Source organism: Macaca mulatta, chromosome 12 (assembly GCF_049350105.2).
Source record: "Macaca mulatta isolate MMU2019108-1 chromosome 12, T2T-MMU8v2.0, whole genome shotgun sequence".
Lineage (NCBI taxonomy): Eukaryota > Metazoa > Chordata > Mammalia > Primates > Cercopithecidae > Macaca > Macaca mulatta.
Window position 1 is genome coordinate 123,430,195 of NC_133417.1, and position 17,994 is coordinate 123,448,188.

The 17,994-nt window shown below is 43.5% G+C and overlaps 1 protein-coding gene across 2 annotated transcripts in view; it reads left to right on the top strand.

The window, feature by feature from the left end:
- The first annotated feature begins 207 nt into the window (after positions 1–207).
- The window catches only part of ARPC2 (actin related protein 2/3 complex subunit 2), a 36,968-nt gene continuing 19,181 nt past the window's right edge, over positions 208–17,994 (top strand). The window contains exons 1-5 of one of the 2 annotated variants that reach the window (XM_015110982.3): positions 208–326; positions 546–627; positions 9,021–9,055; positions 11,822–11,934; positions 17,374–17,419. In XM_015110982.3, coding sequence (XP_014966468.1) covers positions 554–627; positions 9,021–9,055; positions 11,822–11,934; positions 17,374–17,419 — 268 coding nt within the window. In that variant the 5' untranslated portion in view covers positions 208–326; positions 546–553. Of the gene's footprint in view, positions 327–542; positions 628–9,020; positions 9,056–11,821; positions 11,935–17,373; positions 17,420–17,994 lie in introns of those variants that run through there. The other variant, NM_001261239.1, reaches the window with a different exon arrangement.

Sequence of the window (17,994 nt, forward strand, 5' to 3'; positions counted from 1 at the left end):
CGGGGAATGACAGCTCCGCGGGGGACGCACTGGTAGGCTGTAGACGTAAGGGGGTCTGTGAGAAAGTAGAGGGTGGGGTGGCGGCATCAGACATACGCAAGCGCAGTCTCCGTTTCCTCCGGCGCGCCTGCGCTCGCGTTCACGAGGGGTTGAAGCGGAAATGGCGCCGCGGGGCCGCGCGTCCAGGCGGCGAGCGGAAGTGGGTGTGAGAGCGGAAGTGGCCGGCTAGAGCCGGGGGCTGGGCGGGGACTGGGCTTGTCGGTGAAGCGGCAGTGGCGGCGGCGGCGGCGGCGGCTCGGCAGGCGGGTTCAGGCTTTGGGGGCCAGGTCGGTTGGTTGGTTGGGTGGGTGGGTGTCTCCACAGTCTGCGTGCGTGGGCCAGCGCGTGCGTCTTACCCTTCCCTCCATCCCGGCCCCTCTCCCCTTCTCCCCTAACCTCCTACCCCACCCAGGTCCCTTCAGGGGGCAGCAGGGCCGCTTCCTCCGTCCTTCCCTACCTTACCCACCCTCACCGGCCCTTGTTTCTCCTTCCCCTGCTCGGGGCAGCCGCCGCCATGATCCTGCTGGAGGTGAACAACCGCATCATCGAGGAGACGCTCGCGCTCAAGTTCGAGAACGCGGCCGCCGGGTGAGCGCGCGCCCGGGGCCAGGGGTGGCGGGGGAGGCAGAGTTGACCCCAGCTAATCCCCAGTGTCGTCCAGTCCCCCAGACCTGGAGGAGAGAAATGGGGTGCCTGGCAGGGTGTAGGGGCTGCCCCAGCGGGGTAGAGGTGGGAGGCGATTGGGCGCGGCCGGGCGAGGGGCAGAGATGCGTGGGGAGAGGCTCAGAGGAGGGATGCGGAAGCAGCGAGTGGTGAGGGCTGTGCGTGCCAAAGGGCAGGAGACCTGTGGGACGTGGGGGACGCTGGGGCCGGAACTCGCGCCGGAGGAGCCCCCTGCCCGCTAGGGCGAGAAGGGGACCCCTTCCCTGCGTGAAATTCCCTGGCATTGTTCTGAACCCAGAGAGAGCCTGTTTGGAATTGGGTTGGAAGGAGTTTTCAGGAATTCCCAGGACTGGAGGAGGAAAGGAGATGCAGGCCCACGTCGCCACCAGCATTCTCGTTCCCCGCTGCCGTCTGCTCTAAAAGGAGCAGAAGAGAAGACTGAAAGCCAACCCAGTCTTAGAGCCGGAAAAACGCGATCTCTGGTTTCCCTTTCCCGAACCCTTCTGTGAGAGACACTGGGCCATTTTGTTACATAGTTTTCAAGCAAAGCTAATTGTCCCTTGCTCCACACCCGTTCCTTATCTCTCCTTTGAGGTTCTAATGCTCTCTCCTCGCCCACTAGCCTTTATCTGGTTATCTTGTAAATTCTTACATCAAGACCCTTGGTCTGTGATTTCTTCCGTGGTAGCCTTGGCCCAGTTACACACTTCAAAGCCTCCAGAATCTATAAAGTTCTTAGATAACCTCTCTTTACAGTTGGACTTTTTAAAAGATGGGCTTAGGTCGTATTTCCAAGGCAGCCTTCTCTGCCAAACACAAGAATCAGTAGAAGACAACCTCCTCCTCCAAAGCTGCTTTGCTTTTCTAATATATTTAAAACATGAGCTAAGCGTTTTGGGTTCTAATTTTTGGTGGCCTATGGCCAATCCCCTTGCCTCATTTCCCTATCTGTAAGCATGGGGCTTCACATCTGGGTTTCACAGTTGAGGAAATAAGAGCAGACTGTTTCTGGTGAACTGGGAGCTAGTAATAGGAAACTACTTGGAGATCCACAGATGGGAAAAGATTGGTAGAGGGGAATTTTTAAGTGGTCATAATGTACTTGTGGCTTGGAGGCATTAAAAAGTATTAACTACCATTTAAATTGAATATATAGTATGTCCTGTCTCCTTTATAAGGCAACAGATTTTATCTGTAAAACAAAGCACTACTTTCCTTGAAGTAATATGTGTAGTGAGCAGTACTGTTTCCTGCCAGGGGCTGCAGTTGCTTATATTTTAGGCTGACTTGCTGCTTTCTTGTCTTAGCCTCTCTTACCAGTTTCTTTGCATTTTAGATATTCAAATGAATCAGCCCAGAGTCTTATTTTGGGTGATTGCTGTATACTTTTTTCTGAGCAGTGTAGCACATAGGAGGAAGTTGAATTAACTTCTGCATTTTCATAACTGATCTTAATGCATTCTCAGGTCCAGACTAGCAAAGAATGAGACCTGGGCGGTTATAAGCTGATCTACAAGATAAATGGCTGTGTATTTGCAAGAAGAGGCATGTCTTTTAACATAGGAGTACATTCTCGTCTATTTGTGTATTAATGACTTGTGATTCCAAAATATGGCCCATTATTCGGAACTTCAGTTCTTTCTTTTTCTTTTAAAAAGTTATTCTTAAAAGAAGCAGCTAACCATTTCGGAGGGATTAAATAGGCCCTCAAGTCTGGAAGAAAAACGTTAGGACTTGCAGGACATTTTTTTTTCCCCCCGAGACAGACTCACTGGCTGGAATGCAGTGGCGCGATCTCTGCTCACTGCAACCTCGCCCTCCCAGGCTCAAGTGATTCTTATGTCTCAGCCTCCCAAGTAGCTGGGATTATAAGCACGCGCCACCACACCCAGCTAATTTTTGTATTTTTAGTAGAGAATGAGTTTCACCATGTTGGCCAGGCTGGTTTCAAACTCCTGGCCTCAGGTGACCCGCCCACCTCGGCCTCCCGAAGTGCTGGGATTACAGCACCGCGCCTGTCCTCATTTTTTACAAAGATTTGCATTGTAGGGAACTTGTATGGGGGTGCACTGCTGTGTGTGCTTGTGCACATGTACGGGTGTGTGTGTGTATAAATTTAGGCTTTCGTTCTGGCCCATCTCCCTCTTTGAGATTTGGTTTTCAATAAGGCGGCTCAGAACATTCTGCTGAGAATTTGAAACTTTGAAAGTCTTTTAAAAGACCACAATATCCTGCCTAGTAGGCAGGGCTCTCCTGGGATTACAGATATATCACCCAGCAGAAGCCCGAATGAAGCAAGCGGAAATTACCAGGCATCCCAGTAAGGTAAAGCAAGGTGCATGCCTATTCCAGAACTTCAGCAAAGTTTGCCCAGTGTGGTTATCATAAACATGTATGGGATTCTACCAGTGCTCAGCCCAGGCAGCAACAGAAAAAAGGGGCCTTTCTGAGAGCCTATTAGCCAAGTTAGGGAGGTGCTAAAGGGTGAAAGGTGTTGGGGTGGAGATCAGAGAAAGAGATTAAAGAATGGGAGTAATTTGGAGGAGAAACCCCGGAGATTTGAAAGGCCTTGCTGGTGTGGGAACCTGCTAGGAGAGGTCAGCTCCACCCTACTTTTTGCACTTCTCAGAATAAACCAGTTGGGGAAATTACAGTTCAGAGCAGCCTTTTCCAGAGTGCATCTTCCATCTCTGTGATGTCCAATAGGATAGCCATACAAGTGACCAGCGAAATTTAAATAAAAAGGTGAAGTAAAATTGAGTTCCTCAGTCACACTAGCCACATTTTTAGTGTTCATTTGCCACATGTGGCTAGTAGCTGTTGTATTTAGCACAGACATGGAACATATCCATTATTGCAGAAAGTTCTATTAGCACTGTTCCAGCTTCTGAAAATGAAAGCATGAGATGGTCTTAAAAATAGTTCTGTGGCATATACTTCAGAATATAGTTACATTAATTTTTCTTTTGAAGTGTTTTGTTTTGTTTTGTTTTAATGATTCCTCTCAGATCATCCTGCTGGATCTTCTCACCAGTGGCCTCCTACTAAAAGTATCACCTTTCTTCTGGGTAAAGCAGTGCTGTCATCTAAACTGTTTAAGAGTACATTTGGTCATGATAACCTTTTAATTTGGAGGCAGTTCAGCAAAGCCTAAGGATCATTCCAAACAGATTGCTTTTTAATTTTTTCCTACCGCACTTCTGGGAAGTGGCTTATTGAAACAACCCATATGTTGTCACAAAATAATAATTATTGGTAAATTGTCTTCCCAGCAGCCTGCAGACTAAGAGAACGTGACTGACTTAAAAGCTATGCCCAACACTGCAAATAACCTCATGCACAGGTCTTAACAGCATTGCTTTTTCATTTGGGAATTCTTACCCAGACCCTCAAAGCAAAAGTAATCAGGCAAATTAATTTAATTCTTTCGTTAGTGTACATACCAAGAACCGTTTCATACTGAGAAGCTAGGCCTGTCAACTTATCTGGAGTCTGGAGTCCAAAATTGAGGAAATTCTGTCAGATGCAAATTGCTATTGGATTTAAGTGTGTGCTGGCTCCTTGCCACAGCCAGTACATATTGTGGGGAGCTGTGGTTCCGTGAGGGGGAGTGAAACTCAGTAAGCAAGCAGTGCCAGTTGGGGTGGGTGAGGATGGTGGGAAGAGAAATTTGAAAAAGGAATAAATTAAATCTTGCTGATACTCTGTTCTCATTCCCAAATATATTGCATATGTCCTCAGAGAGACAGGCTGGTTTGGAGTGATTTGGAATTAGGACATTGTTTAAGCATTTAGAAGAAATGGAATGTTGTGTCCAACTCGATAAGAAGACCTGGTTGGTCTTTTTACAGGTCACTGTAGTTAATTACACACTGCCGCCTGTCCTGTGGCCTACTTGGGACCACTTTGGTCATGAAGTCCCAGAGCTGTGCTGGACCAAACTGATAACTCCTTAAGGGTTGGGTGTATCACTTTAATCATCTTTGTTTCCCCAGCATCCTCATTATATATATAGTCAGCTCAGTAAATTGGTTTGTTGAAGAAATGAATGAAGCCAGATAGAATGATTCCTGTTTCTTTAGGAGCTGGCATTTTTCTGACATTGAGTAAATCCGCTTTTAGGTCTCTTTGTTCTCCATATTTTGAGATATGGCTTAGCAGAGAATAGGACCTCCTCTTACCTAATATGATCTATTTTTGTAGGCTTTGCTCAAAAAGAATGATGGGAGCCTTATAGAAGATTTAAAGTAGAATGCTCAGAAACCTTTATAGCGAGCAGAATTCAATAATTCCTCTAATTCAGGACATAAGAAGGGATAAGTAGGAGAGAGACATAAATGCCCAAATGGGAAATTGGAGCCAGGCACCCTGGCTCACACCTGTAATCCCAGCACTTTGGGAGGCCAAGGAGGGTGGATCACTTGAGGTCAGGAGTTCCAGCCAACATGGCGAAACCCCACCTCTACTAAAAATACAAAAATTAGCCAGGTGTGGTGGCACGCGCCTGTAATCCCAGCTACTTGGGAAGCTGAGGCTGGAGAATCACTTGAACCCAGGAGGCGGAGGTTGCAGTGAGCCAAGATGGCACCACTGCACTCCAGCCTGGGTGACAGAGCAAGACCCCATCTCAAAAAGAAAAAAAAAATGGGGAACTGGATCCTAGGGTGCATTCAGTAGTAAAAAGCCCAAAGTTGTTAGTGAGAAAAGAAGATGAGATAATGCAGTTGCCAGGAGCCCTTTCTGGATTGATTATTGACATTCTAGAAGCTTCCTTACAGAAAAGATAGAAGAAAATTTTTTCCAAAGGGTTTTGAGAATAGCTCTTAAAACCTATCTGAATGAATTGATTATGTTTTAGTGTCTTGGGTTGTCCAGTCAGTAACTGAGGACTTACTCAGCCAGCTTGTTCTAGGATTCCAGACATTACAGCAGTCTGACACTTATAGCAGTTCTATTTGTTCTTGTACTGCTAACCAATTCCTGATTCAGGGAATTTCTGCAATCCTAAAACCTCTCCCAACCACAGCTTCAGAGTCTGATCTCTGACTCCACCTAGGACTTCTAAATTGGAAGGTAACTCCACCTAGTTACCTAAATTAGAAGGTAACTAATTTATTGATTACCTTCTGTGAACGAGGCACTGTGCTATCTGCCTTAACATGGCTTCATTTCATTTCAAAGTGTCCCTGTGTGACACATAGTGGATCTCATTTACAATTGAGAAAACTAGGGCTCTTAAGGATAGAGGGTGGGGGTAGACATTGAGTAAGTAACTACTACATATTAAGCACCATGCAGGCATCCTTCACTGTGATTCTTGACCTTGTTTATCATATGGCACACACAGAACATGATCATATTTGTATGGCACGTTTGGGTAAATGGTCTAGCCTCTCAGAGATCCTGCCACCTGCTGCCTGCCCTAAGGGATATGGGCATCATTATCTCAGCATATCGGTAACTTACGAGACACTGTTTGAGAAACTTTGCTGTACAGTAGTCCACCCTTATCTGTGGTTTTGCTTTCTGCAGTTTCAGTTACCTTCAGTGAACCATGGTCTGAAAATATTAAATGGAAAAATCCCAGAAATAAACAATCCATAAATTTTAAATTGTGCACCATTCTGAGTAGCATAATGAAATCTTGCACTGGCCCGCCCGGGACATGAATCATCTTTTTTCTAGCATATCTACAGTGTGTACACTACCCTCTGTTAGTCACTTAATAGCTGTCTAGGTTATCAGAATGACTGTCACAGCATTGTAGTGCTTGTGTTCAAGTTACCCTTATTTTACTTAATAATGGCTCCAAAGTGCAGGAGTAATGATGCTGGCAATTTGAATATGCGAAAGAGAACCCATAAAGTGATTTCTTTAAGTAAAAAAAGTGACCTTGGTGTTCTTTGCTAGAGTTCAGTGCTATCCACAGTTTTATTTATTCACTGGGTGTCTTGGAACATATTCCCCACAGATAAGGGGAGACTGCTGTACTACTGTACATATATCATCTCAGCCCTCACACCAACCTGGGAGGTAGGTGTTTTGTCCCCATTTTGTAGAAGAGGAACCTGAGGCCCAGTAACATTTGAGGAGCATTGCGTATGGTCACATAGCCAATAAATTCTGAATTCTAAATAACTTGCTTTTTCTCACCCCCAGTATCTGAAATTTTAGCAGCTGGTAGAACAGTAAATAATGTAACTATTAATTTTGGGGCCCTGTTTAGTGGAACACTTTCCCAGGGCCGGTCTCACTCCTGCTCCTTTGTAATTTTAAACCGTGGAAGTAAAATAACAAACGCAAGGTCTTGGAATTGAGAAGCAATCTTGTGATGGTATACTTCACATTCAGCGAACTCCTTGTTAAGGCACTGAGTTCTCGGACCTCTAATTCCCGGAAGACTTCTCATGAAGTCTCCTTTGGCCTAATGCTCTCCTCAGCAGCCTTTTTCTCTCTTCTAGCCATAAATAGTAAACTAAAATATTAATGGCAGTGATTTGACAAGTATTGCTAAGTCAGACAGCAAACCACTTAAGATCGATCGTAGCAACTTTTCCCACAAGGATCTGTGCTCAGGGTACTTTATGCCTAGAGAAATTTGAAATTACAGACTCAAAGTATTTATGACTTGGAACCCAAAGGTTATTTATTTATAGTTTATTTTTCTCAGGTCTTTTGATAAAAGTAGGAGAGTGAGGAACTCAGCCCATCTTTGGCTGAATTAAAACCTAAAGGTTAAAAAAAAGCCTACCAAGTGATGGAATAATGGGCTTTTGTAAACTCCCTGACTCTTCAGCACAGCCAGCCTTCCCCAGGAAAGTATGCTTCCTCCCATTGGTCATCCTTTTAGTACTTGATTCAGTTGGGCCATGATTAACATTTCCATATTTTTGTTCTTTGCTCTTGTTTTCTAAAGATGAGGAATGGTATTGGACTCATTGCCTTTGTTTCCTGGCTACAGTTTCAAAATGAAGGCTCAGAAGCAATTTAAATTTTCATGTAGTCTTTCCTTCTGTTCTGAACTCACTGCTTATCCATAAACCCACTTGATTCTTCAATTCTTAGAGATACCCAACATGCTTTTCCTAAGTCACATACAGAGGGCTTTGAAGAAGCAGGGTGAAGCTTTGTATGATTCATATAGGTTGATTTTCAGCAGGGCTAGCATGCTTCATAGAAGCCAGTTTCCTTGAAAGGTGTTGTCTGTCTTCTGTATCAACTTTTTAACACTCATAAACCATGTTATATATTCCATTATTTCCAGCAGCCCTGCAGATCAACTTAGTCTTGGTTTCTTTCACAGGTGATAGAGCAGAGATCACAGAAAAGATACGTACTTGATTAAGAGGTCTTGAGCAAGTTAGACAAAAATAAATGTGAAAATGTGTGCATCTTGTTTGCTAGCCCCTAAAACAAAGTGGAATCATTGAGTTACAGGTAGCTAGCTGATAAGGCAATAGTCTTCATTTGCTTCCTACTTTGGACTTCAGGTCTGTTCTTGTGTTATATGTAGTAGTTTCATGAGGTAGATAGGATCATTTGTATTCCACCATTTTATAGATGATAGGGCAGGATGCAAAGGTGTAAGGGTATTTGTCCTAAAACATGAGCGTGATGAGAAAGCTGAAATTGTAAAGCAGATGTCCTGACTATTCTCCTTAGTGATTTCATAGTGCTATTTTGTGTTACACTGTCTATTTTAAGTTCAGAGCTGGAATTTAAAAGGCAAGACAAAACCAGGGTAGAACTAAAGAGGGTTTCGTGAAGGTGAGTGGTAAGCACTTTGGTGATGTAAAGGAAGAAAGAAAGATGAGTAGGAAGGCTTACAGAGGAGTTTTGAAGTGGAATAGAACTTGCCGTTTTGTTTATGGCCCGAAATCATCCTTTCACTTTAAGCATATTAAAACCATTCTACATTATACTTAGCCATTTTCCTGCTGAACGTATTACTCCTAATACCACTGTCCTGTGGGGAAGGCATTGACCAAGAGATGGCATTTGTGGTACACATGTACAAACAGGTATATAGCATGCTCTTAGGAAATTCAGAATTGAAAGTGAGCACCAACCAAGGCAGGAGATTTAACAGCAGGTGAAAAACAAAAGCTATAGCTGACCTTCCTTTTTTGTCTTCTACTTAAAGCAAGTCCAAAGGTTCAGGTCCATGAGAAAATGAATTGTGTACTCTGATTGGCAGTAACCTAAAACTTATACAGAATGGTCTGATCTTAAGTGAAGCTCAGGCGCCTTTCCAGTTCCCCTTGAAGGTAAGCAGCAATACAGTCATCTTAACTGAGGGCCTTTTTTGTTGTTTACAGAAACAAACCGGAAGCAGTAGAAGTAACATTTGCAGGTAAGCATCTTTATCTCAGCCCTCTGAAGAGAAAGTACAATATGAAAAATAGGAAATAGGCTGGTTGCAGTGGCTCATGCCTGTAATCCCAGCACTTTGGGAGGCCGAGGCAGGTGGATCACCTGAGGTCAAGAGTTCAAGAACAGCCTGGCAAACATGGTGAAACCCCCTTTACTAAAAATGAAAAAATAAGCTGGGCATAGTGGTGGGCACCTGTAATCCCAGCTGCTCGGAAGGCTGAGGCAGGAGAATCACTTGAACCTGGGAGGCAGGGGTTGCAGTGAGCTGAGATCGTACCACTGCACTCCAGCCTGGGCGATAGAGTGAGACTCTGTCTCAAAAAAAAAAAAAAAGACAAGAAAAGAAAATTGTGCCTAAAATAAGCCGTGACATGGATTGGGCGCAGTGGCTCATGCGTGTAATCCCAGCACTTTGGGAGGCCGAGGCAGGCGGATCATGAGGTCAGGAGATCGAGACCATCCTGGCTAAAACGATGAAACCCTGTCTCTACTAAAAATAGAAAAAAAAATTAGCTGGGCATGGTGGCGGGTGCCTGTAGTCCCAGCTACTCGGAGGCTGAGGCAGGAGAATGGTATGAACCCAGGAGGCGGAGCTTGCTGTGAGCAGACATCGCGCCACTGCACTTTACCCTGGGCGACAGAGCAAGACTCCATCTCAAAAAAAAAAAGCTTTGACATTTTGGATACTGTCCCTCTTCAGGTCTTTTTGAGCTCTTTATAATAGATGACTATTTCATGTATTTAGTCCATTGATGACTGACAATATAATGCTACCTGCTGATAAATTAGAAGTTTGGATTTAATTTTGTGGTACAAACTAAGGTTTTTTTTTTTATTTTTTTTTAATTTGGAAATATTACATTATCCAAGTAGCCGTCAGTCTTAGTTTGCCTAGCACTAGAGTAGTAGGGAAACGTGAACAGCTAGAGACATGTTCATCAAGTCAGAGAGAGAGGTTGCTGCTTTCTGTTCCCTATAAAGGATTAGGTGTTGGTACAATTTACTTGTTACGTGAATGAACTCAGAGGAATACAACCACCCTTTCTAAAACGAGAGTCCTTGACAAGATGATCTTGGAAGACTTTTGCAGCTCTCAAGTGCTGTTACTTGAAGGCCAGGCACCATCCCTTTACCCTTCTACTAACTAGCATTGCCAGATATCCTTTCATGATTCTCGTGACAGCTCTCTAAAGTGATGGCACTCAGCACCTAATTCTAGTTTCAGGAACCTATTCCTAGTTTCAGGAATTACACAGGCTGAGTCACTCCTGCGTACTGCAGAAAGATAGAACCGAAAAAGAGGGGACTCCTAGAGATTAGAAGCAGCTCAAAAGATAACCAAATACAATAAGTGGATATTGTTTGCATCTGAATTCAAATAAGACAATGTTTAAACTTTTTTGAGACAATAGAGAATATTTAAATACTTGACTGAATATGTGTTTTGTTTTTGTTTTTTTGAGAATGAGTCTCACTCTGTCACCCAGGCTGGAGTGCAGTGGCGCTCATAATCTGCTCACTGCAGCCTCCACCTCCCGAGTTCAAGCGATTCTCCTGCCTCTGCCTCTCAAGTGGCTGGGACTACAGATTCCTACCACCACAGCCAGCTAATTTTTTTTTTTTCCCACACTGCATCTTGCTGTGTCCCCCAAACTTGAGTGCAATGGCGCAATCTCAGCGCACTGCAACCTCTACCCCTGGGTTCAAGTGATTCTCCTGTCTCAGCCTCCCAAGTAGCTGGGATTACAGGCGTGTGCCACCACGCCAAGCTAATATTTTGTATTTTTAGTAGAGACAGTTCCACCATGTTGGCCAGGATGGTTTTGAACTCCTGACCTCCAGTGATCCACCCACCTCAGCCTCCCAAAGTGCTAGGTTAACAGGCTTGAGCCACCGTGCCCGGCCTTGACTGAATATTTGATATTAAGAAATTGTTTTTAAAAATTTAGGCATGACACTTGTATCATGGTTATGTTTTTTAACAGTCTTCTGTATCTTCCAAAGATACATTCTGAAGTATTTATGGATGAAATTATGTGTCGTGTCTGGGATTTGCTTCAAAATAAATCAATGGGAAGGAGGATGTCTAAATGAAACAATAATTACCCATGTGTTAATAATTGTTGAGGCCGGGCGAGGTGGTTCACGCCTGTAATCCCAGCACTTTGGGCGGCCGAGGTGGGCAGATCATGAGGTCAGGAGTTCAAGACCAGCCTGGCCAACATAGTGAAACCCTGTCTGCACTAAAAATACAAAAATTAGCCGGGTGTGGTAGCACATGCTGTAGTCCCAGCTACTCGGGAGGCTGAGGCAGGAGAATCTCTTGAACCCGGGAGGCAGAGGTTGCAGTGAGCCGAGATCATGCCGTTGCACTCCAGCCTGGGTAACAGAGTAAGACTCTGTCTCAAAAAAAAAAAAAAAAAAAAGTTGAAGCCTCATGGTGGAGATGGGAGTTCATTATACTGTTTGTTCTGATTGTATACATGTAAAATCCAATTATTTCAGCACCAAGCTGTGATTAAGGAAAGAATAGCTTTGTAATTTTAAGAAAGGGCAAAGAGATGAGTACTCAGCAATTCTATCCCAGTGTTTCTGCTGATTTGTCACATGGATTTAAAATAAATTCCGTTTTACTTATATGCCTCCTTGTAACAGGTCTTCCTTGTGGCCTACAGCAAGGTAGGCGCTTGGAGAGATTATTTCCCATTTCCAAATTGTTATACGATCTTACTTGCTTTCCTCACAGATTTTGATGGGGTCCTCTATCATATTTCAAATCCTAATGGAGACAAAACAAAAGTGATGGTCAGTATTTCTTTGAAATTCTACAAGGAACTTCAGGCACATGGTGCTGATGAGGTAAGGTCCACATCATTTTCCGTAGGACTCTTGTTTCCTCACCTTTTATTGGCAGTTTGCCATTCATGGAAGATCCATGGCACTAAATCACCCCCGCATGACTACTTGCTCACCTAACTAGGGGCTCTTGACTTGATTACTATAATGAATTAAGTGTGTCTCTAGAAAAGGTTTTGACTCTTTCTTGCTTGCTTTAAAACAATGGAAACGAAAACAACTTTAGTTCTCCAAAAACATAGCAAAGAATACTTTTCCTTGATCAGGACAAAAATAGCTGTTGCAAGAATTAGGTTCTGTCCTATTTTTGTAATATTATCAAGGCAAATAGATAATTTCTAGCTTGTTTAAATTTTATTGTCTCAGGTTCTCATTCTGGAAGCTTAGGCACAAATAGCTGTCTTTTGAAATTTTTAATTAAAGCTCTTTAAAGCTACCCTCTTTAAATATCTCTTCTTTATAACTGCCATAGGGGAAATAAGAAAGGACGTCCAGACATTATGAAACTTCGGTGGCCATGCCTTGTTCACTGGCTTCTTTAAATAGTTAAGTAGCAGGTTTGGTTCCTGTTGAACTGTATTTGCTCTGGGGAGAACCATTTATGGAAGAAAGAAAATGCTATTACACCAGTTTGTGCACGTTGTGGTTGGGTCTCAAAGCAGGAAATATGACTCAGTTCCTGAATCAGTTTTCAAATTTCTTAGTTTTAACAAACTAGGTTCTCCTTAATCTGTTAAATGAAGATATAATCGTAGCTGTTTTCTTTTTGAAAAGTAGTAGCTTTTAAATTATTTAAAATTTATATAATAAAAGATGATTTGTAAAGGAATATGGTCAAAAGCTTGTTTAATTTTTTAGCATAAAAACTGAAGTTGGTCTTACTTAATACCAAGAGCGATCAGTTACTTCCCTTAGTTATTCAAATGCAATTGATTTTCTCATAAGTTCAAAGAAAGAAGAAACATTTAGAGAATTTGGAATCCTGGTTACTTTACTGGAAAAAGAAAAGCTTCAGAAAGATCTAGTGCTTTTATAAAGCTTTTGAAGAATTGTTTTGTAAAAGATAGTGGCTGACACTTCTTTACCAGATAAAGAGCGAAAGAAAACAAATGGCTATTAAAGCAGCCCTGCCTTTTTTTTTTTTTTTTTTTTTGAGATTGAGTCTCCCTCTGTTGCCCAGGCTGGACTGCAGTAGTGCTGTCTCGGCTCACTGCAGCCTCTGCCTCCTGGATTCAAGCATTCATCTGCCTCAGCCTCTTGAGCAGCTGGGATTACAGGCAAGCACCACTACACCTGGCTAATTTTTTGTGTTTTTCATAGAGATGGGGTTTCACCACGTTGGCCAGACTATTCTCGAACTACTGACATCAGGTGATCTGCCTGCCTCGACCTCCCAAAGTGCTAAGATTGCAAGTGTGAGCCACTGTGCCCAGCCCTTTTTTTTTTTTTTTTTTTTAAACAAGGTCTTGCTCTGTCACCTAGGCTGGAGTGCAGTGGCACAATCACAGCTACTGCACCCTCAACTTCACAGGCTCAAGCAGTCCTCTCACCTCAGCCTCTTGAGTGGCTGGGACTACAGGCACGTGCCACCACACCTAGCTTATTTTTTGTTTTGTTTTGTTTTATAGACAGGAGGTTTCACTATGTTGCCCAGGCTAGTCTCGAACTCCTGGGCTCAAGCAATCCTCCTTCCTGGGCCTCCCAAAGTGCTGGTATTATAGATGTGAGCCACCACGTCCAGCTGCAGCCCTGCTTTGAATTAGCTATAACTACCTGATAAGAAGTGTCACAGTATTTGAACAGACGTTTTTTAAATTGTGTAATCATTCTCCCCTAGACAGTCTTCACTAGGTGCGAGCCTGCGCAGTGGCATGCACCTGTAGTGCCAACTACTTGGGGGTTCAAGTGGGGAGGATCGCTGGAGCCCAGGAGCTCAAGTCCAGCCTGGACAACATAGTGAGATTCCATCTCAAAAAAGGGAAAAGATCTAAATGCAATAATAATAATCCTGAAAAGAAAGAGTTAAGCTAGATTTCTTATATCTCCTTTCCATTCTGTGCTTTTCTTACAATGGAGCTCCAGAACACATTGCTATTCTTCTAGCCACCACAAGGGTCAAAGAACCAACCCCACCCACTCAAGTGGGTGGAGTAAGTAACATTCATATTGTTGGAGCAGAGTGCACAGTAAATGGCTCCCTGGGTTGGTTAAACAGTGACCAACCCATGATAACCACAGGAAGCTTATTACTTTGTCACAGGCCATTTTTAAAGGCAGAATGCCTCTGCTGCTGAAGTGGGAAGGTAATGGTGATGAGTGATAGGTTGCCTCCACCCATCTCCTGGTGTCATATTGGGAGAGGGGGTACAAACTGAAAAGTGAATCATGGTTAAAAGTGCAAGTGAAGTAACAAGGAAGTGTTGGCTCGTTTTACCAAGGGGAGGGAGCAAAGCAGTTGAACGTGATATAAATTTGGCTCTCAGTACCTCTTAGATCTCAGAATATTAACTTAGTAAGCTTGAAATTAAACTAAATCTTAGGGGCTTAGGGATTTAAACTAAATCCCTGCCACATCTGATTTCCCCTTCCTCAAAATACCAATAGTATGTGCAACACAGAATTGTAGCTCAGAGGTAGCATGCAGTTTCAAATTCTTGGGATATGCATGTTACTTTTTTAAAAGAAGTGGTATATCAGACGCCTGAAGGTCAAGTCTCTCTGCTACCAACAAACTCTTGTGACCTTGAGCCCCTCCTCTCAGTTCCTCTTCAGTAAAAGAGATACCTCACGGTGGCTGTGTGTTCACCAAATAGGAACTACATGTGGCATTATTTATCTTTTGCCCTTGTATAAAAAAAAGTAATCTTGCCCATTGAAAGTTTCTTCCAGCTATAGGAAAATGGTTAAATAAATATGTGGAATATTAAGAAATTATTGTTCAGCCAGGCACGGAGCCTCATGCCTGTAATCTCAGCACTTTTGGAGGCCGAGGCAGGAGCATCACTTGAGGCCAAGAGTTCAAGCCCAGCCTGGGCAACGTAGTACGACTCTGTCTTTGTATATAAATAAATCAGTAGGCGGGGCACAGTGGCTCACGCCTATAATCCCAGCACTTTGGAAGGGTTGCTTGAGGTCAGGAGTTTGAGACCAGCCTGGGCAACATGGTGAAACCCCATCTCTACTAAAAAATATAAAAATTAGCTGAGTGTGGTGGCGGATGCCTGTAATCCCAGCTACTAGGGACGCTGGGGCAGAAGAACTGCTTGAACCCAGGAGGTGGAGGTTGCAGTGAGCCGAGATTGCGCCACTGCACTTCCACGTGGGCGACAGAGTGAGACTCGGTCTCAAAAAAACTAAATTGAAGTAAAATAAAATGTTTGTTTCTTAAGCCACGTCATTCTGGAAGCAGTTTCCACCAGGTGAAGCAGTCACAGTGACAGAGAAAAAAATAGGGAGTCTCAGTCTGTTTTTTGTTGCTATAACAATACCACAGACTGAATAATTTATGAAGAAAATATGTTTATTTGACTCACGTTCTGGGGACTGGGAGGTCCAAGAGCATGGCACCAGCATCTGGCAAGGGCCTTCGTGCCCTTTCCCATCATCCTATAGCAAAAGCAGAAGGGCAAGAGAGGGCCAGACTCACTTTTTTTTTTTTCCCTTTGGAGACAGAATCTCGCTCTGTCTCCCAGGCTGGAGCATACCCAAGCTGGAGTACAGTGGTGCTATCTCGCCTCATTGCAAACTCCACCTCCCGGGTTCACACATTCTCCCACCTCAGCCTCCTGAATAGCTGGGACTACAGGCACCCGCCACCATGCCCGGCTAATTTTTTTTGTTTTTGTATTTTTGGTAGACACGGGGTTTCACTGTGTTAGCCAGGATGGTCTCAATCTCCTGACCTTGTGATCCTCCCACCTCAGCCTCCCAAAGTGCTGGGATTACAGGCGTGAGCCACCACACCCGGCCCAGACTCACTTTTTTAACAACCCTTCTTGTGATAACAAACCAACTTCCCCTGTAACAACATTAATCCATTCATGAGGGCAGAGCCCTCATGGCCTAATCACCTAATTACCGTCACAGTGGCAATTAAATTTCAACATGTGGCCAGGCATGGTGGTTCACTCCTGTAATCCCAATACCTGGGGAGTCCAAGGTAGAAAGGTCACTTGAGCCCAGAAGTTCAAGGCTGCAGTGAGCTATTGTATCAATGCATTGTAGCCTGGACTACAGAGTGAGACCCTGCTTCCAAAAAAGAATCATCATCATAAATTTTGGCCGGGCGTGGAAAAATTAGCCAGGCACGGTGGTGCACGCCTGTAGTCCCAGCTACTTGGGAGGCTAAGGCAGGAGAATCACTTGAACCCAGGAGGTAGAGATTGCAGCAAGCTGAGATTGTACCACTGCACTCTAGCCTGGACAACAGAGTAAGACTGTGTCTCAAAAAAAAAAAAAAAACATAAATTTTAACATGAGTTTTCGAAAGGACGTTCAAACCATAGCAGAAGGTATAAAAGGGGTTCTTGGTTTTTTGGGGTTTTTTATTGTTCTTGTCATTTGATTCAAAAACCTGGAAAGTAGCCAGCAGTAGGTTCTGGTTTGGGGGAGAAGACATGTAGAGTGTACAGCCTTCTGGACACCAGTATTAATAACTAGCTAAGATTTCATTCACTGTCCTTTGCCTTAAAAGCTGTCTATGCACTGAGTGATTTTAACGCATACAAGATCAGCAGACAAACAGATCAGTTCCCAAGAGTCCTGGTTTTTTCTCTTCATTCGCCTGAGTTAGTGGCTCAGCCTGTGCTTAGGTTGATAACTAACAATCTGTTCTCTCACTTGACATTTGGCCTCCTTTTGCTCTCTTGAAAACCAAACGTGATTAAGTACAATGTAGGAGCTGGGGAACAGAGAACATATTAAGGGTGTAGTCAAGTCCTAAAAAAGTGAAGGATGAACTTTGATTAAAGATTCTCAGCCGGGCGCAGTGGCTCATTCCTGTAATCCCAGCACTTTGGGAGAATGAGGTGGGTGGATCATCTGAGGTCAGGAGTTCAAGACCAGCCTGACCAACATGAAGAAACCCCATCTCAACTAAAAATACAAAAAAAAATTAGCCGGGCGTGGTGGTGCATGCCTATAATTCCAGCTACTTGGGAGGTTGAGGCAGGAGAATCACTTGAACGTGGGAGGCGGAGACTGTGGTGAGCTGAGATCGCGCCATTGCACTCCAGCCTGGGCAAAAAGAGATTCTTCTCAGTTCTGTGACTTGTTGGTGACTAAATCCACTTCCCTTCTGTCTCTACTTTCCCATCCACCAAATGAAAGTTAGGAAGGATGCCAACTTAGGAAGAGCTTGACAAGTACAATACTTTAAAAATAATGAAATTATCGTGGCCTTTGGATTAACATATTTGGTTTTGTTTTGTTTTTATTTTCTAGTTATTAAAGAGGGTGTACGGGAGTTTCTTGGTAAATCCAGAATCAGGTATGTAGTCGTGTGAGCAATTATGGAATGGCATGGGAAGAGAGGTGTCCTTTTTATATTATGCTTTTCTTACCCAAAGGATTTCATTTAAATATTATTACAAATATTTCTTCATGAGCCCATTCCTAATTCAACTCCCTCCATAAAAATAGCTTTTAAGAGGCTTTGCTTTGTCCAGTATGGAACACAGTAGGGGTACAAAATTGATGTATGGCATTTTTAACATTTACTTGATGGGGCCACATGACTCGTAATCTTTCAGCCAGAGGGCCACATTTGTTTGTTCATGGTGATTAAAATGCCTTTGAAAAGGATGAGCAAACATTGATTCCCACCCTCAGCCCTTAGTAACCTTTTTCTGCACACTACATATTTGGAGAAGGAAGAGGAATATTCACCACACTATTGTGATTTCAAGTAATAAAAATCAGACCCTTTCTTAATCCAGTCTTCTAACAGGTGGTCTCAGCATTCATGGCCAGAGGAATTGAAAGGTACCGTGTCATCCTTGAATAGAACAGCTATGTTATACTGCTTTAAAGGTGGTTTAAAGTGGAAAAACTGAACAGCCTTTT